Raw genomic sequence first — 23,484 nt, forward strand, 5'->3', positions numbered from 1 at the left:
CATAGCTGCGTCATGTGGTCTGGCCCCCGCTGCACGCGCGCACACATACACACACACACACACACACACACACACACACACACACACACGAGACTACATGCTCCCAGGAGAGCCTAGGGACTGCTACTCATCTAGACTCCAGCATCAAGCACAGTGCATAGGAAGTACTGGATGAGTGTAAGAAATATAGCCGTCCCTCCGTTATTTCAGTTGTAACTGTACTCTAAACCAGCCCCTAGGCTGTCTCTGCAAATGCGCAAGTGAGGTCTAGACAAGGGTTGGGACTTTCCCAAGTTCACCAGCAAGTCTAGCTCAGGACCAAGGCCTTTGACATTTTGTGCCTCCCCAACTCAAGCCCAGCCCTGTGTGTGTGGCCTGGCCGGGCAAATGTTTGCAGGGGCAGGAAGGGCATTGCAGCAGCTTGAATGCCCCTTGCAGCACCCAAACACTGCTCTCGCAGAGTGCCGGGGGCTGACCGAGGAGGCCTCTATTGAACGTTTAGCAATTAAGTCAGTCCTCCCACGAGCAGCACCTCTGAGTATAGAGAGTAGGCTTCATGCCTGCTGTCTCCCTGGGATTTGACGCGATGCTTGTGAGAGTCAGGGCATATGGGGAAGGGAGAGAGAACACTGGTTTGCAAAGCAGGCAGACCTGGGTTTAAGTCTCAGTCTGGACACTTGCTAACTAGAGATATGGAGCAACTGATTGGGTTGTCGGAAAAGACATAATGTCGTTTTCTTTCTTTTTTTAAAATTTTTTTATTATCTTTATTATTGGATAGAGACAGCTAGAAATTGAGAGGAAGGGGGAGATAGAGAAGGAGAAAGACAGAGAGGCAACCTACAGCCCTGCTTCAACTCTCGTGAAGCTTTCCCCCTGCAGGTGGAGGCTGGGGGTTTGAACTCGGGTCCTTGAGCATTGTAACACGTGTGCTCAACCAGGTGCACCACCACCCAGCCCCCCATAATGTCTTTTACTATTTCTTTTTTTTTTCTGTGCAAAATATGTGCCGTGACTTTTTCCAGCAGCCCAGTAGTTAACGTCACTGTGCCTCGGTTTCCTTATCTGCAAAATATCTGTTAGAAGAAAAAAGAAAGCCTCTTGTTAGATTCTTATTAGACTTCCCACGGGATAATGTGTGTAAAGCTCACAGCTTCACAATTGGTACATTGTTGTCACTGTGACAAAGCAGTCAGTCCTATGTGCCCTTGGGGCTGCCGCTACTGAGTGAGGCTAACCCATTCTCCTTCAGAGGCCATTTCTCAGCAAAACATCCTGTTCTTGCAAAAATGGAAGACTCATGTTCATGAGAACAGGGCTTTATTCTATTTTGGTATTAATGCATTCCTCCTGCCCATATCAGCACTTAGCAAATAATGGGACTTGATACCTTTGGAGTGAGTGAATGAATAAATGAATGAATGAATAAATGAATGAATGAATATTTGGTACTGGTCCAGGTGAGTAACAAGTAAGCAAAGGAGGAGAAAAAGGCGCATTGACAGTTCTTTTAAGCCAGCCATGCAGAGACAGAGAAGGGTCTGTAGACCCATGAAGGCTCTGGAGCTCACCACTGTGCAGATGAGAAGTAGGTCTGGAGTCCCGGCTCAGGCCTCGCTGTGGAGTCTCAGGGCAACATCCACAGGTATCCTGTTATGCTCAGGTCCTCAGGCTGGGTCCTCCTCCTCCTTCTCCATCAGCCCCCTGCTGCCCTGGAAGAGGCTTTAAGGTCAAACATCCACAGTGCCTGCCCACCTGGCCTCTGTCAAAGCAGCAGGTGCCTACTACAGTAATCCAGGACGCCCCTGAGCTTCACCACTTACAGCTCTGACTGTAAGCCATGGCTGCTGGATGGGACCCTCTATGTGGGTCTTTGGTGCCCTCTAGTGGTGCTTCAGTGCACAACAAAGCCTCCAAGTTAGCACTGCTTGGGGCTGTATAAAGGAGGTGAGTGGCACACTGACCTCACTGAGCTCCGAATGGACCCCCAATTTCCTGTGGTCCTTTCTCCTCCACAGCCAACACTGTGCTGAAGTTGACTGAGATGAGTGGGGGATGCCACTTGTGAAAACACCCTACAGCCACAAAATAGGGGAACAAGAAGTATTGGTAAAGGTGTTCAGAGCAAAAGGGACTCTGCTACCCAGTTGCTGGGAATGCCAATGGGTACAGCCCCTTTGGAAAACAGTATGGAAAATCCTTAAACAATTAAAATGAAAATACCAGGGGCCGGACGGTGATGCAGCCGGTTAAGCACACACAGTATGAAGTGCAAGGATCCCGGTTCAAGCCCCCAGCTCCCCACCTGCATGGGGAGACGCTTCACAAACGGCAAAGCAGGTCTGCAGGTGTCTGTCTTTCTCTTTCCCTCTCTATCTCTCCCTCCCCTCTCAACTTCTGTCTATCCTGTCCAATAAAATGAGGGGAAAAAATGGTTGCCAGTAACAGTGGATTTGTAGTGCAGGCACTGAGCCACGTGATAACCCTGGAGGGGAAAGGAAAAAAAAAAAAAAAAGCAATTCCATTCCTAGACATAGATCCAAAGAACATAAAGACATGAATGCAAAGGAACATAAGCACCCCTGTGTTCATAGCTGCATCATTCAGAATAGCCAACGAGTGGGAGCAACCTAAATGCCCATCAACAGATGGTTACCTAATGTTATGAGACACATATCCCATGGAATACTACTGTGAAATGTAAAAAGGTGAGATTGTGTCCTTCAGGACCCAATGGATGGAAGTGGACGTGATTATACTTAGTGAAGTTAGGAAGGAAGTGAAAGACTAGTGGATGCTTTCATTCATACGTGGAATATAGAGCGCTGGAGCATTCAAACTTGAAGGAAAAAGGCAGACGACCAAACCAAACTGTCTTTCAGACTTTGTGAGAATGATAGTGGTTATGGGCATGGGAGCACAGAACTTTGGTGGTGGGTGTAGTGCACTGACTAAAAAGAACCAGGACTTTGTGTGGAAATAGCACAGTGGTTTACACAACAGTCTGTCATGCCCGAGGCACCAGAAGTCGCAGGTTCAGTTCCTGGCACCATCATTGGTCAGAGCTGAGAATGCTCTGGTTAATCAATCAATTAATTAATTAATTAACCAGGACTCCCTATTTTGTAAACCATATCAGATAACTAATAATATTAAAAAGAAATGGGTCAGGGACTGTAATCAGTGTTTGGATTTTAGGTTTCAGAAAAGGTTAGGTGGGGGGAGGGACATGAGCTAAATGGAGTAAGGAGGGCAAGGAAGTGTCATTGACCAGGTCAGAAGTAACCAGGTTAAAACTTCAGCTGCAGAGAGGGGGAAACAGAGCAGAGTTCAGTGAAAACAGCCTAACGGGTCTCAGTCAACCACGGGAAGGGGCTGGGTGGTGGCGCAGTGGATTAAGCACACATGGCGCAAAGCGCTAGGGCTGGCGTAAAGATCCTGGTTCGAGCCCCTAGCTCCCCACCTACAGAGAATTCGCTTCACAAGCAGTGAAGCAGGTCTTCAGGTGTCTATCTTTCTCTCCCCCTCTCTGTCTTCCACTCCTCTCTCGATTTCCCTCTGTCCTATCCAACAACAATGACATCAATAACAACAACAATAACTACAACAATGATAAAACAACCAGGGCAACAAAAGGGAGGGGGAAAATGGCCTCCAGGAGCAGTGGATTTGTATTGTAAGCACTAAGCCCCAGCAATAACCCTGGAGTCAAAAAAAAAAAAAAAAGAGACTTTATTGGGGATCGGGTGGTGCTGCACCCAGTGAACACTTAATGATATGAAGTACAAGGACCTGGGTTCAAACCTCCGGTCCCCACCAGCAGAGGAAAAGCTTCATGAGTAGTGGAGCAGTGCTGCAGATGTCTCCTTTCTCTCTCAGAATAACTGGAGGCCATTAACAAACCATGACCAGCAGACAGAAGGCAGTCAGTACTTCCTAAAGATGGAAATACAGAAATGGGGGGGTGCAGAAAGCCTCCTGGATGGGGGGCTCTTGACCATGACCCATGGGAAGGAAAGGGTCCTTAGAGAGGACCTGGCTGCTGGAAGTTACCCAGTGCCATTCCTGGATTTCTGTCTTCTCTTCATACAGCCGGACCCAGCAGGACGAGATATCTCCATCCGCCCACTCCTGGAGCACTGTGAGAACACCCACATGACCATCTGGCTTGGCATCGTCTATGCCTACAAGGGGCTTCTCATGGTAGGTGCAGAACAGGAGGTGGAGGCAGCAGGGTACTTCTGTCTCAGAGTTCTCTTTCCCAGGGGTCTCCATCAGCCCAAAAATGAACAGAGTCCCCACCACTAAGCATTTACTTTGTGCTATGCCTGGTGTTTGCTGTGTGTTATTTCAGTTCCCACAACCATCTGAGACAGGTCTAAAACACCCTTATTTTGCTGATGAGGACACTGAGGTCACTCAGCCAGCAAGTGGCCAGGTTGGGTTCTGAGCCCTCCCAGAGCAGTAGTCTGCTGGTATCCAACACATGTTCACATCGACAGTTCACCGACTCCCTATAGATATATAGGTATGTATAGGTATCCTGTATAGGTAGAGAGAGTGGTGGTACACTTGGTTGAGTGCACACCTTACTGAGCACAAGGGCCAGAGCTCAACTTCCCCTGGTGGTCACTTTCAGGGGAGAAGCTTCACAAACAGTGAAGCAGTGATGCAGATGTCTCTATCTCTCTTCTTCTCTCTTTTTTTTTTTCTCCTCCAGGGTTATTGCTGGGCTCGGTGCCTGCACCATGAATCCACCGCTCCTGGAGGCCATTTCCCCCCCTTTTGTTGCCCTTGTTGTAGCTTCGTTGTGGTTATTATTATTGCCCTTGTTGACGCAATTTGTTGTTGGATAGGACAGAGAGAAATGGAGAGAGGAGGGGAAGACAGAGAGGGGGAGAGAAAGACAGACACCTGCAGACCTGCTTCACCGCCTGTGAAGCGACTCCCCTGCAGGTGGGGAGCCGGGGGCTCGAACCGGGATCCTTACGCCGGTCCCTGCGCTTTGTGCCACGTGCGCTTAACCCACTGTGCCACCGCCCAACCCCCCTCTTTTTTTATTATACTTATTTGTTTATTGAATAGAGGCAGTCAGAAATCAAGATGGGGGGGGAGACAGAGAGGGAGAGAGACTGAGAGACACCTGCAGCCCTGCTTCACCACTCACAAAGCTTTCCCCCGCAGGTGGGGACCAGGGGCTCGAACCCAGGTCCTTGCACACTAACGTGCACTCAACCAGCTGCACCACCACCCAGCCCCTCTCTCTTCTTCTCTATCTCCCCCTTCCAACTTAGTCTATATCTCAATGCAATAAATGAATAAATTAAAAATGCATTTTATTCAAACTTATGGGATGTGAATGGAATCATCCCAGCTTTCTAGATTATTAAGACTTAAGAGGTTAAGTGGTTTGCCAGAAGCTACCTAGCGCCTCGGAACCTACTACAGTAATCTATCTCTCCCCTTTAACCACACACTGAAATCTGAGGTCACATAGAAGCCCACCTGACCCAACTGTGGAATTTCAAAGTCAGGAAGAACTTGTGCAAGGGCAACCAACCCACCCGCTCCTGGGCTGTCCACCCCGAATCTTCTCTGCACATGCCGTGTAATCCAGGCTTCCACCTCAGTCCTTCCAGTGACAAGCTTGGCCACTGCCTGTCTGTGTCACCTTCACTTAGAGGCCGAGAATGAAATGAAATGGAATGGAATGTCTTGGGCTGCTTAAATACATCCATACCTGCTGCTGCTTCTGAGAATTCTGAGAGGCAGGTCCTGTGTCCTGCAAGGGGCCACACAGGAGACCTAGGCAGAGACTGTTTCTTCCCCACTTCATACCCGTTGATGTGCTCTTTTTATGGCCATAAAGATTCTTTGGAGGGAGTCAGGCGGTGACACAGCAGGTTAAGCACACGTGGCACAAAGTGTGAAGATAGGCATAAGGGTCCAGGTTCTAGCCCCCGGCTCTCCACCTGCAGGGGAGTCGCTTCACAGGCGGTGAAGCAGGTCTGCAGGTGTCTGTCTTTCTCTCCCCCTCTCTGTCTTCCCCTCCTCTCTCCATTTCTCTCTGTCCTATCCAACAACGACGACATCAATAACTACAACAATAAAACAACAAGGGCAACAAAAGGGAAAATAAATAAGTATAAAAAAATGTTTTAGGGAGTCGGGCTGTAGTGCAGCGGGCTAAGCGCACGTGGCGCAAAGCACAAGGACCGGCATAAGGATCCCGGTTCGAACCCCGGCTCCCCACCTGCAGGGGAGTCGCTTCACAGGCGGTGAAGCAGGTCTGCAGGTGTCTGTCTTTCTCTCCCCCTCTCTGTCTTCCCCTCCTCTCTCCATTTCTCTCTGTCCTATCCAACAATGACAGTATCAATAACTACAACAATAAAACGACAAGGGCAACAAAAGGGAATAAATAAATAAATAATAATAAATATAAAAAAATACAAAAAAATGTTTTAAAAAAAGATTCTTTGGAGACCACCACATTAGAATCTGGGCCCTGTGAGTAAAGACCCTGGGAGGTGTCCACTGGAGGTGCCCAGAGTGGAAATATGACTTTGAAGACTGGCCAACAGGCCCTGGACTTAGAGAAAGACACCCTCAGGGGACATTGTCATAAGAACTGTCAGAGACAGGTCACATGAACTTGGGAAAAGACTAGTTTGCCCAACAATAGGCCTCAAAGTCATGTCCAGATCGAGGACTTTGTCTAATAACAGTGTCCGGCAGATGTGACGGGGTGTATGCTGTGAGGTGACTGGAGTTCCTCTGGTCCGTGATGAACAGAAGGAAACCAGCCTCTCTGGAATCCCTCCAGCCCACCCTCCCCACATTCCTTGACCCTGAAACTGTGAATTTAGATTAGGGCAAGTCAGGTTGCCCCTTTACATGTTAGCTTTTGGCCATCCATTGTCTTCCCTTCCCTACTTCCAAAAGTGGTTGGCAATGACTTTGTCTCTCCCAGGGAAACGAATATCCTCAGCTAGATCGTGTCAGTAAAAGCTCCCTTTGATGTTCCCATTGCAAGTGAATGTCTAAACTATCCACAGTCCTCCTGGCCCGTAGCAGTTTTGACTAGAGCCCCAGCCCGTGGCCCTTTCTGCTGTGGAACCACCGAATCTCAGGACTACGTGGAGCATGTGTGTGTGGTCTCGTAGACCCGCTCTGCTGTCAACAGTGTCACTCACTGGCTGACCTCACACCTCCAGTGATGGGGAGCTCGCCCCCTCCAAAGCAGCCTGGTCCACCCATCATGGCAAACTAGTTTCCCACAGCTGACCAGCCAGTGTCTTCATAGAGCAGAGGTCCCAGGTACCCGTCCAGCCCTGACCCGTTGCATGGAGCCCAATCATGTCGCTGTGCCTTGACGGGCTTCTGCTCAGCTGTGGGCAGCCTCATCCAACTGGCATGGCCTCTGTGGGGCTAAAGGGATCTATCAGAATGGGGGGGGTGGTAGGCTAGCTCACCAAGTAGGGCATGTGCCATGCCATGCATAGGACCCAGGTAACACATAGGAGACATAGGAGACACTGTGTCACCAGAGGGAGCTCAATTACTATAGTCTCTCTCTCTCTCTCTCTCTCTCTTTCTCTCTCTCTCCCTCCCTCCCTCTCTCTCCCCCTCTCCCTCTCCCTTTTCCTCTCTCCTCTGTCCTCTCCAGTTTCCCCTCTCCCTTCTCCTTCTCCCCTCTCCACTCTTCCCTTTCCCCTCTCCCTCTCCCCTCTTCCCTTTCCCCTGTCTGCTCTCCTGTCTCCCATCTCCCCTCTCCCTATCCCCTATCCCCTATTCCCTATCCCCTCTCTTCTCTGTGAAAAAGCAGCTCCAAGTGGTAAAATAAAGCATGTGTGAGGCCCCTGGCTTCACAAGAAAAGAGAGAAAGGGAATGTTTTTTTTGTTTGTTTGTTTTGATCTGTTTTGTTTTGATCATCACTGGAGTTTTACCACTCTGGGCTGACTTTTTCTTTTTAATTTCTTTATTGGGGAATTAATGTTTTGCATTTGACAGTAAATACAGTAGTTTGTACATGCATAACATTTCCCAGTTTTCCATATGACAATACAACCCCCACTAGGTCCTCTGTCATCCTTTTTGGACCTGTACTCTTCCCCACACCACCCCAGAGTCTTTTACTTTGGTGCAATACACCAACTCCAGTTCAGGTTCTACTTGTGTTTTCTCTTCTGATCTTGTTTTTCAACTGCAGCCTGAGAGTGAGATCATCCCATATTCATCCTTCTATTTCTGACTTATTTCACTTAACATGAATTTTTCAAACTCCATCCAAGATCGGCTGAAAACGGTGAAGTCACCATTTTTTACAGCTGAGTAGTATTCCATTGTGTATATATACCACAACTTGCTCAGCCACTCATCTGTTGTTGGACACTTGAGTTGTTTCCAGGTTTTGGCTATTACAAATTGTGCTGCCAAGAACATATGTGTACACAGATCTTTTTGGATGGATATGTTGGGTTCCTTAGAATATATCCCCAGGAGAGGAATTGCAGGGTCATAGGGTAGGTCCATTTCTAGCCTTCTGAGAGTTCTCCAGACTGTTCTCCACAGAGGTTGGACTAATTGACATTCCCACCAGCAGTGCAGGAGGGTTCCTTTGACGCTGGACTGACTTTTTCAGATTAAAAGAGACACAGAGACAGACAGACAGACACAACATCACTGAGACTTCCCCTGGTATGGTGGGGAGTAGACTCAAACCTGGCTTGCACACATGGCAAAGCAGGCTCCCTCCCAGTTGAGCTGTCTTGCTGACCCAGCCCAGGATCTCCTCCCTGCACCCAGCACCTGCTTCCTGGGCTCCTGGGTCCCCCACTCTAAAAAGATTACATCATAAATCAGCTTCACAAGAGAACACACCTCGAGAAAGGGAGTCGCAAACACCATGACTGTGTAAAACAGTGCCAGCAACAAGGTAGCTCTTAGCTCCCTCTCGTACAAGACGCTTCAGATGACAAAACACTTTCACACCCTTCTTCTCATGGTGTCCAGTGAGCACCGTGCCTGACAGGAGTTAGTGTTGTCATTCCACTTCAGATGCTGAAGCCGAGGTCCTGCGAGGTCTAGCAATTTGCCCCGAGTCACACGGCCAGTGGGTGGGAGATCCTCCCCCAGCCTTCTACCATATAGCTCTAGGATGCCAAAGTAAATCACATGTCAAACTGTGGGCCCTGGGCAGGCGTAGGGTAGAGTGGCTCGTGCAGCTGTCAATACCCCAGTACAGTGAGAAGATGATAGTTGGAGGTGCCAGTCAGAAGTCCAGTTGTGCAGGTGTGAAACTCTAGAGGAAAAATTAAAAACCTGAGAGGAAACACACACACACACACACACACAGAGTTCTGTACAGATTCAGCCCAGGGCCAGCAGTAAAGATGGGCCAGGCTGACAGCAAAGTCCCCAGTCTCCCCCCGCCCCACCGTCACTCCCAGTACAGTCCTCAGTTGGTAACGACCGTCTCCTCTTTCTGTTGGCCGTTGCAGCTGTTCGGTTGTTTCCTAGCTTGGGAGACGCGCAACGTCAGCATCCCCGCACTCAACGACAGCAAGTACATCGGGATGAGCGTCTACAACGTGGGCATCATGTGCATCATCGGGGCCGCCGTCTCCTTCCTGACCCGAGACCAGCCCAACGTGCAGTTCTGCATCGTGGCCCTGGTCATCATCTTCTGCAGCACCATCACCCTCTGCCTGGTGTTTGTGCCAAAGGTACCAGGCAGGGAAAGCCAGCCCAGCCTCACCCTCGCTGGGCTCTGGCTTCTTACCTCCCTCATGAAGAGACCAGAGACGGCTGGGCTTCTTCCAGTGGGCAGAAAGTCTTACACATCCCAACCTAATGAGGCAACTAAGTCATCTCACATGCGGTCTGGACAGTGCAGAAACTGGAAGCAAGATATGTTTTAAAAATCTCACTTGTCCTACCTCCCAGACATAATCAGTTAAGTGTTTTGTTTTAGTTTAAACTGAGGGGGAAAAATTGTTGATGTCTTTCCTTCCCGTCTTTTTCAAAATGTTATTTCTTTCTCCCTTCCTTCCTTCCTTCCTTCCTTTCTTTCTTTCTTTCTCTCTTTCCTTATTGGATGAAGACAGAAATCAAGCAGAAAGGGGAGACAGAGAGAGAATGGGAGTCACCTGCAGACCTGCTTCACCACTCATGAAGCTTTCCCCTGCAGGTGGGGACCGGGGGCTCAAACCCGGGTCCTTGCACATTGTAATGTGTGTGCATTAATGTAACCAGGTGCACCACCACCCAGCCCCTCCACACATAGTATTTCCCAGCATGCCTTTCTCCTTCCCATTTAGTCCTGTGCACTGCCCCACATTCATGACCATCACTGAGGTAAAACTCCATCATCACTTATCCACTTGGCCCCAGACTCCTGAGCACTAGTTATTTCCAGATTTTTTTTTTCACATGACATATAAACTCTTTCCTTCCCTATAAAACACATGGTCCTTGTTTTCAGTTAGTCCTCTAAGAGTCAAAGAAGTAGAATTAGCGGATCAAAAAGACTAGGCACTTTCAACAGCCACTTGTCTGTAGAGCTGACTTATGGCTGTAGCCAGCAGCCTTGACCTGGCAGTGGCCACTGGGGCTGCTTTGCAGAGAAGCCTCACTGAGAGGAGTTGCAGGACGGGGGTGCAAGGGCGGGTCTTGGGAAGGGGGTATTGACCCAGGTGGCAGACTCAGGCTTCATGGGGTGATGCCTCCAGCCTCCCAAGCCCAAGCAGTGTTGACTCCGCTCTGAATTCCTCTGGCATCCACCCCCTAGTCCCCTTCTCTCCTCCCAACCCCTGACCAGAAGTCCCTGCACTACTCTGGAAAGGGTCTCTCACCTAGTCTCTGAGAGATGCCCTAGAAAGGACCAGAAGAAAACTCACCCTGGAGGGAGCCTGCCTTGCTATGGGACACTGGATGTTACTTCTGTGCCATGATAGTTCTCCCTAGTTTTTTTTTTTTTTTTTCCTGTCTCTGTCTGCTCAAGCTGGCTCTGGAGCAGTGAAATTGACCAAGTATGAGACCCCAGGCTCCACCAAACAAGGATGCCATGTGATTCTCTTAAGCCCCACTCTGACCAAGTTTCTGTGCTCTGTCACCCGTGGTCATCCCTTACTGCTCTCGTGGCTCCAAGACCAAGTCCCTGCCTCTGGTCTGACTCTCAGGACCCTGGTGCCTCCTCCAGTCTCCCCAGAGCACCCTACCCACCCTGCCCCTCCGCTGAGTCCTCTGCCACCCCACTGCTAGTGGGTGTCATTTCCCCCTGGAGTTCCTCATCCCTTCCCATGTTTCCTGGTGGGCAGGGACCGTGACTCACTCAGGCTCTGTCTCCTGTGCTTAACACAGCCTGTGTCCAACACAAGTCCAGTGAGGGTGCCTTTTATCTTATGGAAAAATGCCTTTATGGGGTCTTGGAGGTAGCCCACCCCATAGAGCACACATGTCACAAAGACACGTGTGCAAAGACCTGAGTTCAAGCCCCTGTATCACGTGGGGCCCCTGCACCAGGGAAGTTCATCGGTGGAGTGGTGCTATGGTGTCTCTCTGCTCTCTCTCTCTCTCTCTCTCTCTTTACTCTAGTGCTCGCTCCTTTTCTGTCTCCCTCCTTCTCTCCCTCTGAAATTAAATGGTGAGGAGAAACAGTCCACCAGGAATGGTGTAATCACACAGGCACAAAGCCTTCATGGGCAAAAGAAAAAAATAATAATTCCCTTTGACTATACAGAGTAAATCTTCAGCGGACCCTAGTCTATCACAGCAGGTCCAGCACTGAGAAGGGCAATGACAACAACAGCAACAACAATAATAACTACAACAACAATAATAACTACAACAACAATAATAACTACAACAACAATAATAACTACAACAACAATAAAACAAGGGGAACAAAAGGGGGGAAGAAGCAAATAAGAAATAACATTAAAAAAAAGAAGGGCAGGCGTGTTATTGAGAGGCCGTTGGAGACTGAAGTCTCTGTGTTGGAATGAGATGGTTTGCTTGAGGGTAAAAATGTGCTGACCCGTTAAGCGCATGTGGCGCAAAGCGCAAGGATCCTGGTTGGAGCCCCCGGCTCCCCACCTGCAGGGGAGTCGCTTCACAGGCGGTGAAGCAGGTCTGCAGGTGTCTATCTTTCTCTCCCCCTCTCTGTCTTCCCCTCCCCTCTCCATTTCTCTCTAAAAAAAAAAAAAAAATTAAAAATGTGCTGACCCCTACCTTGAAAAAAAAAGATAAACAAGCTCCGTCTGTGGGGGAGGGGACTCAGCTGCGGTAGAGTGCAGGCCTTGTGTTCCCGAGACCACACAAGAGGTCCGGGGCCTGGCGCCACAGGAGAGCACTGAGGATGGAGGCCATACAACTCCATGGATGGGGAGCCATTTTTGTACGCTCTCTCACTAAAATAACAATGATAATAATAATAAGTAAAAAATAAGAGTGCCTCCGAGCGGGACTGCTAGTATCCAGCTGGTCGTAAATGCACCAGTGGTTTGAACGAGCTGAATCTCTGTGGTTGTTATTGTTGTTGTTGTTGTTACTTCCAGGGTTATTGCTGGGGCTGGGTGCCAGGACTACAAAGCCACTGCTCCTGGAGGCCATTGTTTCCATTTTATTGGACAGGGCGGGGAGAAACTGGGAGTGAAGGGGGAGACAGAGAGGGAGAAAGACGCCTGCAGACCTACTTAACCACTTACGAAGTGGACCCCCTGCAGGTAGGGAGCAGGGGCTTGAACCGGGATCCTTGCAGGGGTCCTTGCGCTTAGTACTATCTGTGTGCTTAGCCAGGTGTGCCACTGCCTGGCCCCCCATCTTTTTTTTCCTCCAGCCCGTTGTCTTCACAACTTCCACAGGGTTTATTTTCCAGGTCTAAGACAGAGCAGAGCTCTGCTGGAACCAGGCATGAGGGGCCCTGCAGGGCTTTGCACAGTGGTTCAGATGCAAGTGGATAAGAGTCGGGAAGAAAACTGAGACCCAGTCTGGGAAGGGTCCCGCCCAACGCCACACGCAAGCCCGGCCCGGGGCTTCAGACTCTGGGACCCGTGTTACCTCTGGTGTAGGACCTGCCGGGAGGGGCTGGGTGGAGGAGGGAAGCAAGAGCCCAGGACTCTCTTTGCAGCCCTACCTTTATCCTTCCAGCTCATCACTCTAAGAACAAACCCAGATGCAGCAACTCAGAACAGGCGGTTCCAGTTCACCCAGAACCAGAAGAAAGAAGATTCCAAAACATCCACCTCGGTCACCAGTGTGAACCAAGCAAGCACGTCCCGCCTGGAGGGCCTGCAGTCGGAAAACCACCGCCTGCGGATGAAGATCACAGAGGTACTGCCCCCAGCTCCGGTCACCAGGGCTGGCCCACCACTCCCCCCCCCCCCCCCAGCTCAAGTCTCTCTGTCTCCTCCAGAAGTCCCAGAGTTCTGACCATAGCTAGGGCTTATAATGCCACTACACTGTTATGGGCTTAAAAAAAAAAAAAAACTATTAAGTTTATTTTATTTTTATATTTTTATTTTTGGCCTCCGGGGTTATTGCTGGGGTTCAGTGCCTGCACCACGAATCCACTGCTCCTGGAAGCTATTTTTTTTTCTTCCCTTTTGCTGCCCTTGTTGTTTTATCATTGTTGTGGTTATTATTGCTGTTGTTATTGATGTCGTTGTCGTTGGACATGACAGAGAGAAATAGAGAGAGGAGGGGAAGACAGAGAGGGGGAGAGAAAGATAGACACCTGCAGACCTGCTTCACTGCCTGTGAAGTGACTCCCCTGCAGGTGGGGAGCTGGGGCCTGGAACCGGGATCCTAACTCCAAGTCCTTGGCTTCGCACCACGTGCACTTAACCCACTGCACTACTGCCCGACCCCCAGTTTTTTTTATTATCTTTATTTATTTATTGGATAGAGACAGTCAGAAATTGAAGGGGAGAGGGAGATAGAGAGACACACCTACAGCCCTGATTCACCACTCACAAAGCTTTCCCCCTGCAGGTGGGGACCGGGGGCTTGAACCTGGGTCCTGGTGCATTGTGACATGTGCTGCCACCCAGCCTCTCATTATGGATTTTTTTAAAATGCGGTGATGGCTGGGTAAACAGGACGGTCTTGTTCTTGGTCTTGGTCAGCAGCCTCACCCCACCTAAGTTTTTTAAAATGTTTCATTATTAGTAATCTAACAGTGGTTTACAAACAGCATACGATTTCAGGGGTGTAACTTCACACCCCTACCTGGTGTGTATGAACCCTCCAGCAAAGCCCTCTGCCCCCATGCCCACCCCCTGCCCATAGTCACTGTGGTTCTCATATGGTCTGAGAGGCTTTGGGTTATTTGTCTGTTTATTTCCTTGTTGGCAAGTTAATTTGCTTTAGTCCTTGATGTTCCACAGAGGAGTGAAGCCACCCGGTAGCTATCTTTCACCTCTTATTTCATTTAACATAATTACCTCCAGTTGATCCATTTCACCCCATGATGTGCTCTCATCTTTTTCACTTGCAAAGTAGCCTTTCACTGAATATATATATTCAGGGTGTCCAGTTAAATGTGAACCCAGACAATCAAGTCTATTTTTAATATAAATAGGTGCCACTCAGTGGTTGAGAGATTCTTTTATGTAAAACTGGTTCCTGGTTACCTGAAAGTCATAGGTGACTAGGCACTCTTTATTGGCCTGGCCTGGCCAACTGTGAGGGGCTCACCATACTCTGCCACTAGGATCCACTTCTCGGTGTCTGTGCACCCAAAGCTGATCCTTCTGGGGAAGGGCAGCTCACCGTTTGCCACTAGAGCAAAGTAAGGAAGATGTCTCTCCCTTAAACTGCTGCTTCTGTTTTAACACCAGGCCTCTCTGTGTGATGGGTGATGCCACCTCTCTGTGCCTTGAGACTCAACTTGTTTGCACACACCAGCCATGAAAGGTTCACACATTTCAAGAAACCACAAACCAAGCCTCTGTTAAATGCCCTGCTGCTTTGCTTGCATCACAATCTCTCGCTCCCACCCTTTGATCCTAGCCTTGCTCTGCCATTAGAGTCAATACGGTACAAGGCCCCACTCTCCTCCTCTGCATGAAAGCCCATTAGATGACACACTGGCTGCCTGTTGACACGGAGCAGCACTTTCCAGTATAGCAGGGCCCCTCCCTCATCCTGTATTCAGATGCCCACCCCCACCCCTTCACAGCACATACTTTCCCTGGGCTTCAGTAGCACCATCGTGCCCCAGGGACTGCATCTTTTAAATTTTCTTTCTTTTTTTTTTTTTTTTTTGTTTTTTAATGTTTATCTGTTTTGGATAAAAACAGAGAAATTGAGAAGGAAGAAGGAGATAGGGAGAGGGAAAGAGAAACACCGCAGCACTGCTTTACCACTCCTGAAACTTTCCCCCACCGGTAGGGGACCCAGGGCTTGAACCTGGGTCCTTGCACATGGTAATGTGTGCACTCTACCAGGTGCATCACTGCCCAGCTCTGAATCTGATGTTTATACTAAGGCACCTGGGATCTATCCTGATGAACTGCTCTGGAGGAGTCTTAGGTGGTCTGGGTCTCTGAGACAGTCTGAGACGCAGGGTCGGTCAGCCCTACAGATCAGCCTTCTCTCTTCCCTAAAGCTCTCCTAGGTGTCAATAAGAAAAGTGTGATGAGGGGCCAGGTGGTGGCGCACCTGGTTAAGCGCACATATTACAGTGCTTAAGAACCCAGGTGCAAGCGCCTGGTCCCTATCTGCAGTGGAAAAGCTTTACAAGCAGGTCTACAAGCATCTCTCTCTGTGTCTCTCTCCCTATCTCCCCCTTCCCTCTCAATTTCTCTATCTAATAAATAAATAAATAAAATAGTTTTAAAGAATTTTAAAAATACTTTCATTTAAAAAAGAGGAAGAATACCAAAGGAGATCATTTGGGACTGCAACAACACAGGAATAGAACAACTTCAGGAACGCACCAAATCACCAGTGAGTGCAAATCCATGTGGCTCCTGGACAGAGAGGAGCCTAGGGAGAGATTAACTGGCTGGAAACTGTCCGGCAGTTTACCAGTTGAGACACCACCTCCAGTCTATTTCACCAACAAAAAGATGGCTGAAGGGAGGAGAGGACTCCCCTAAGACTCAACAGATGCAACTGTGAGTCTCCACTGCTACTGCCCTCAGAAGCTGGAGCAGCAGGGGGAGGCCCTGTGCTGACACCAGGGGACAGAGAACTAACCAGGAAACTCAAGAGAAGATCTGTACCTCGGTGGCCTAGCAGTGGGGCTGTGAGAGACTCTTTGCATAACCACTGGATTATCTCTGCCACACCCTGCTTTATCACTTGGTCAGGAGTGAGGGATTAAGCTAAGAAGCCTACCTATAGTTTAAAAGCCCTCAGGCTCCCATAGCATACAGAGAAGAAAAAGCACAAAAAAAGACTTTTAAGGCACTGTTCTCCAACTCAGGGATTAAAATAATACTGAAACAGCTGTCAGTTTCCACAACTGTGAACCCTTTAATTACCTTACTTAGACACAAGTCAATCCAGGAAATAGTGATCAGTAATTTGAAAAGTTCTGAGAGAGGGACCTCATAACATACTATATAGAAAGGTTAAACCAACAAAAATATATATTGGAGAAATGAGCCAGGACAAGAGTACAACTAAAATCCCTCCAAAGGGGGAGCCAGGTAGTAGCGCAGCAGGTTAAGTGCACGTGACCCAAAGCACAAGGACCAGCACAAGGATCCTGGTGCAAGCCCCCGGCTCCCGAACTGCAGGGGAGTCGCTTCACAGGTGGTGAATCAGGTCTGCAGGTGTTTGTCTTTCTCTCCCTCACTCTATCTTCCCCTCATTTATCTCTGTCCTGTCCAACAATGACAACATCAATAATAGCTACAACAATAAAACAACAATGGCACCAAAAGGGAATAAATAAATAAATATTTTTTAAAAGCCCCCCCAAAGATTGAAGCACAAAATAATGAGATCAACATCCAAACACTAGTTAAGGAAATAATCACAGAAGTGAGTAAAGAGTTTGAAAGAATTGTCATCAGAGATGCAGAAACAACAAATGAGACTCTGGAAGAAAACACTAATTATCTCAAGGTTATTAGAGAGCTGAAAGCTGAAATAGCTGAGCTAAGAACACAACTAGCTGAACAAGCTAAAACAGTATCAGAGCAGGCTAACAAAATAGATGAACTCCAGAAAACAATAGAGGGGAGAGAGAATAGAATCAATCAGACTGAAGACAGAATTATCAAGATAAAGGATGAATTAGATACAACTAAAAAAGATGTAAGAGATCTCAAAAAGAGATTAAGAGACTCTGAAAACAACAACAGAGACCTATTGGGATGACTTCAAAAGAAATAATATACACATTATTGGCAGCTTACCAGAGAAAGAAAGAGAGGGAGGGGAAAAAAGCATTCTTCAGGCCATAAGAGCTGAGAACTTTTCTAGTCTAGACAACATCAAAGACATAAAGGTTCAAGAAGCCCAGAGAGTCCCAAACAGAATTAACCAAGACTTAAAAACACCAAGACACATCATATTAAAATGGAAAGGAATAAGGATAAAGAAAGGATCCTGAAGGCTGCAAGAGAACAACAAAGAGTCACCTACAGAGGAAAACCCATAAGATTAGCAGCAGAATTCTCCACACAAACACTACAGGCCAGAAGAGAATCACAAGATATCTATCGAGTGCTCAATGAGAAAGGTTTTCACCCAAGACTACTGCATCCCGCTAGACTGTCATTCAGACTAGATGGAGACATCAAAACCTTCTCAGACAAGCAACAGCTGAAAGAATCAACCATCACCCAGCCTGCCCTGAAAGAAGTTCTGAAAGGTCTCCTATAAACAGTCAGACCACCATAAATAGGCCATCTATCAGAACACTCTAAAAAATCTACAAGAATGGCATTAGAATATCGTCAATCTTTGATATCAACAAATGTCAATGGACTGAATTCCCCTATTAAAAGACACAGAATAGGAAGATGGATCAGAAAACACAACCCAATAAAATGCTGTCTAGACAAAACCCATCTAACTCAACAAGACAAACACAGACTCAAAGTGAAAGGATGGAAAACTATCCTATGAGCCAATGGCCCACAAAAAAGGTAAGGAACAGCTATTCTCATATTTGACATGATAGATTTTAAAGTAAATAAAATTTAAAAAGATAGGCATGGACATTACTTAATACTCAGAGGATCAGTCAAGAGGACTTAACAATTATTAACATCTATGTACCCAATGAGAAGCCATCTAAATACATCGAAAATCTACTGAAAGAGCTACAGCAGTGTATTAATAGCAACACAGTCATAGTAGGGACTTCAGCACCCCACTCTCTCAACTTGACAGATAATCCAGGCAGAAAAATCAATAAAGAAATGAGGTAACTAGGTAAGGAGATAGATAAACTAGATCTATTGGACATTTTCAGAGTCATTCATCCCAAGAAACTTGTATACACATTCTACTCAAGTCCACATGGGTCATTCTCAAGGATAGATCATATGTTAGGCCACAAAGACAGCATCAGCAATTTCAAGAGCATTGAAATCATCCCAAGCATCTTCTCAGACCACAGTGGAATTAAACTAACACTTAATAATCAACAAAAGATTAGTAATAGTCCAAAAATGTGGAAGCTCAACAGTACACTACTTAACAACTACTGGGTCAAAGAGGAAATAAAGGAACAAATCAGAATATTTCAAGAGTTCAATGAAAATGAAGACACAAGCTATCAAAATATTTGGGACACAGCTAATGCAGTAGTTTTTTAGGAAACAAGAAAAAGCACAAATAAACAGTCTGATTGCACATCTTAAAGACCTTTAAGAAGAAGAACAAAAGAACCCTAAAGCAACCAAAAGGACAGAAATCACTAAAGTTAGGGCAGAAATCAGTAACATTGAAAATAAGAAAACCATACAAAAGATCAATAAAAGTAAATGTTGGTTCTTCAAAACAGTGAACAAAATCAACAAGCCTTTAGCTAGATTCACAAAAACAAAAAGGGAGAAGATCCAAATAAATTGGATCATAAATGAAAGAGGAGATATCACAACAGACAATGCAGAAATTCAGCATGTCATGCGAGGCTTCTATGAACAACTATATGCCACCAAGCTAGAGAACCTGGAAGAAATGGACCATTTCCTAGATACCTATGAGCTTCCAAAATTAAATAAAGAGGAACTAGATAACATGAATAGGCACATCACAGCTAATGAAATTGAAACAGTTATCAAAAAACTTCCAAAGAATAAAAGTCCTGGACCAGATGGTTTTATAAATTAATTATACAAAACCTTCAAAGAAGAACTAATACCTCTACTTTTAAAAGTCTTCCAGAAGATTGAAGACACTGGAATACTCCCTGCCAGCTTCTATGAAGCCAACATCACTCTGAAGCCAACATCACTTTGATAACAAAAGCAGACAGGGACACAACCAAAAAAAGAAAACTACAGACCAATATCTCTGATGAACATAGATGCTAAAATATTGAACAAAATTCTAGCCAACCGGATACAGAAGTATATTCAAAAGATTGTTCATCATGACCAAGTGGGGTTTATCCCAGGCATGCAAGGTTGGTTTAATATATCTAAATCAATCAACGTGATCCACCACATCATAAAAGCAAGATCAAAAATCACATGGTCATATCAATAGATGTAGAGAAAGCCTTTGACAAAATACAACATCCCTTTATGATCAAAATGCTACATAAAACGGGAATAAATAGAAACTGCCTCAAGATAGTGGAGTCTATATATAGCAAACCTATAGCCAACATCATACTCAATGGTGAAAAACTGGAAGCTTTTCCCCTCAGATCAGGTACTAGACAGGAATGCCCACTATCACCATTATGATTCAACATAGTGTTGGAAGTTCTTGCCATAGCAATCAAGCAAAAGCAACGAATTAAAGGGGTGCATATTGGAAAAGAAGAAGTCAAACTCTCCCTATTTGCAGATGACATGATAGTATACATGGAAAAACCTAAGGAATCCAGCAAGAAGCTTTTGGAAATCATCAGGCAATACAGTAAGGTGTGAGTCTAAAAAATTAACATTCAAAAGTCAGTGGCATTCCTCTCTGCAAGCACTAAGTTAGAAGAAGTTGAAATCCAGAATTCAATCCCTTTTACTATAGCAGCAAAAACAATAAAGTATCTAGGACTAAACCTAACCATAGAAGTGAAAGACTTATATACTGAAAATTATGAGTCACTACTCAAGGAAATTGAAAAAGACACAAAAAAGTGGAAATATATTCCATGTTCATGGGTTGGAAGAATTAACATCATCAAAATGAATATACTATCCAGAGCCATCTACAAATTTAATGCTATCCCCATCAAGATCCCAACCACATTTTTAGGAGAAATGAACAAATACTACAAATGTCTATCTGGAACCAGAAAAGACCTAGAATTACCAAAACAATCTTGAAAAGAAAGAACAGAACTGGAGGCATCACACTCCCAGATCTCAAACTTTATTATAGGGCCATTGTAATCAAAACTGTTTGGTACTGGAATATGAATAGACACACTGACCAGTGGAATAGAAATGAGAGCCCAGAAGTAAGCCCCCACACCTATAATCTTTGACAAAGGTGCCCAGACTATTCAGTGGGGAAAGCAGAGTCTCTTTAACAAATGGTGTTGGGAAAAATGGGTTTAAACATGCAGAAGAATGAAACTGAACCACTATATTTCACCAAATACAAAATTAAATTCCAAGTGGATCAAGGACTTGGATGTTAGACCACAAACTATTGTTGGTATGCTTCTAAAAACCCCTTCTGTTTCATTGGTTTAATCCCCCCTGCTTAACACTGTATTCTATTTACATAACCACTGTTAACTAAGCACTGCTCTGCCTGCAGGGCATTGGTTTAATCCCCACTGGTTCATGATGTGTTTTTGCTCCGCCCCCTCTCCTAGTACACCCTGATTTGCACCGGTCACTTTTTGCTCCACCCACTCTACGCCTCATACTGTTTCCTCCCTACTTGGCCAGTATATACAAGGACAGGATTGTGATTATATTTGGTTTTAGTTTAGTTTAGTTTAGATAGCTTGGCTCAGATTGTGCTGCATTCTACATGAATAAAGAGATACTGCGTACAGCTCAGCCATGAGTCCCTGGTCGTCAGTCCCCTGCCTATGAAGCTAGTCCAACAAACTATCACATAGAGGAAAATATTGGCAGAACTCTTTTCCACAAAAATTTTAAAGATATCTTCAATGAAACAAATCCAATAACAAAGAAGACTAAGGCAAGTATAAGCCTTTAGGACTGCATCAAATTAAAAAGCTTCTGCACAGTGAAAGAAACCACTACGCAAACCAAGAAACTCCCTCAAAAAATGGGAGAAGATCTTTACATGCCATACATCAGACAAGAGTTTAATAACCAAAATATATGAAGAACTTGTCAAACTCAACAACAAAAAAAAAAATAACCCCATCCAAAAATGGGGAAAGATCATGGACAGAATATTCATCACAGAAGAGATCCAAAAGGCTGAGAAACACATGAACAAATGTTCCATGTCTTTGACTGTCAGAGAAATGCAAATAAAGACAACAATGAGATACCACTTCACTCCTGTGAGAATGTCATACATCAGAAAAGGTAGCAGCAACAAATGCTGGAGAGGTTGTGGGGTCAAAGGAACCCTCCTACACTGCTGGTGGGAGTGCCAATTGGTCCAACCTGTGTGGAAAACAGTCTGGAGAACTCTCAGAAGGCTAGAAATGGACCTACCCTATGATCCTGCAATTCCTCTCCTGGGGATATATCCTAAGGAACCCAACACATCCATCCAAAAAGATCTGTGTACACATATGTTCTTGGCAGCACAATTTGTAATAGCCAACACCTGGAAGCAACCCAAGTGTCCAACAACAGATGAGTGGCTGAGGAAGCTGTGGTCTATATACACAATGGAATACTTACTCAGGTGTAAAAAAATGGTGACTTAACCGTTTTCAGCCGATCTTGGATGGAATTTGAAAAATTCATGTTAAGTGAAAGAAGTCATAAACAGAAATGATGAATATGGGATGATCTCACTCTCAGGCAGCAGTTGAAAAACAAGATCAGAAGAGAAAACACAAGTAGAACCTGAACTGGAGTTGGTGTATTGCACCAAAGTAAAAGACTCTGGGGTGGGGGAGGGGGGAGAATACAGATCCATGAAGGATGACAGAGGACCTAGTGGGGGTTGTACTGTTATATGGAAAACTGGGGAATGTTATGCATGTACAAACTATTGTATTTACTGTCGAATCTAAAACATTAATTCCCCAATAAGGAAATTAAAAAAAATAAAATAAAAAGAGAACTGCAGCTACTATCTTCAATCATAGGATTTTATAAAAATAAATAAAATAAAAGTATGATGACTTTAATATATATCAGGCATTGAGCCAGATTTTTAAATTTAATTTAATTTAATTTTTTTACTTATTTGCCTCCAGGGTTATTGCTCAGGCTCAGAAACTGCACTGCGAATCCCAATCCACTGCTCCTGGAGGCCATTTTCCCCCCTTGTTTCCCTTGTTGTTTATCCTTGTCATTGTTGTTATTATTGTTGTTGTTGCTGCTGTTGTTGTTGGGTAGGACAGAGAGAAATCAAGAGAGGAGGGGAAGACAGAGGGGGGAGAGAGAGACAGACACCTGCAGACCGGATTCACTGTTTGTGAAGGGACCCCTTTGCCGGTGGAGAGCCAGGGGCTCAAACCGGGATCCCTGTGCTGCCCTTGTGCTTCACGCCATGTAGGCTTAACCCACTGCGCTACCACCCAACCCCCCTTTTTTTTAAAGTTTCTTACTAGTGATTTAATAATGACTAACAAGGGTATAAGATAACAGGGGCACAATTCCATACAGTTCCCACGACCAGAGTTCCATATCCCATCCCCTCCGTTGGAAGCCTCCCTAGTCTTTATCCCTCTGGGAGTATAGCCCCAAATTCTTTATGGGGTGCAGAGGTGGGAGTTATGGCTTCTATAATTGCTTCTCCACTGGACATGAGTATTAGCAGGTGGATCCATACCCCCAGCCTGTTTCTGTCTTTCCCTAGTGGGGTAGGACTTTGGGGAGGTGAGACTTAGGGACACATTGGTGAAGTCATCTGTCTGGGGAAGTCAGGATGGCATCCTAGTAGCATCTGCAACTTGTTGGCTGAAAGGTGGTAAGATATAAAGCAATAAACAGAAACCCAAAGATAAGAATAGAGCAGATGAAAATAGGGGTCAGGTCTTTGTGTGAGAGGAAGCTAGGAAATCTATTTTAGGTTATGTTCCATGTTGGGCCAGATTTTTTTTTTTAGATAAACAATTCTATTTATTTTTCTCTTACAAAAAGACACTTGGAACAAATAAATATCAAATGATAGATGTCACATGTAGCAATTGTCTTTCTCCAAGAAATACATTAATGACATTTTCAGAAGTACAT

The 23,484-nt window shown here is 45.9% G+C and overlaps 1 protein-coding gene across 1 annotated transcript in view; it reads left to right on the top strand.

The window, feature by feature from the left end:
• Nucleotides 1-23,484, top strand: part of GABBR2 (gamma-aminobutyric acid type B receptor subunit 2) — a 521,049-nt gene that overhangs the window by 488,268 nt on the left and 9,297 nt on the right. The window contains exons 14-16 of the mRNA XM_016189321.2: nucleotides 4,093-4,203; nucleotides 9,502-9,726; nucleotides 13,151-13,333. Of these exons, the coding sequence (XP_016044807.2) occupies nucleotides 4,093-4,203; nucleotides 9,502-9,726; nucleotides 13,151-13,333 (519 nt within the window). The remainder of the gene's footprint in view (nucleotides 1-4,092; nucleotides 4,204-9,501; nucleotides 9,727-13,150; nucleotides 13,334-23,484) is intronic.

The sequence above is a fragment of the Erinaceus europaeus genome, chromosome 10 (genome assembly GCF_950295315.1).
Source record: "Erinaceus europaeus chromosome 10, mEriEur2.1, whole genome shotgun sequence".
In the NCBI taxonomy this organism is placed as follows: Eukaryota; Metazoa; Chordata; class Mammalia; order Eulipotyphla; family Erinaceidae; genus Erinaceus; species Erinaceus europaeus.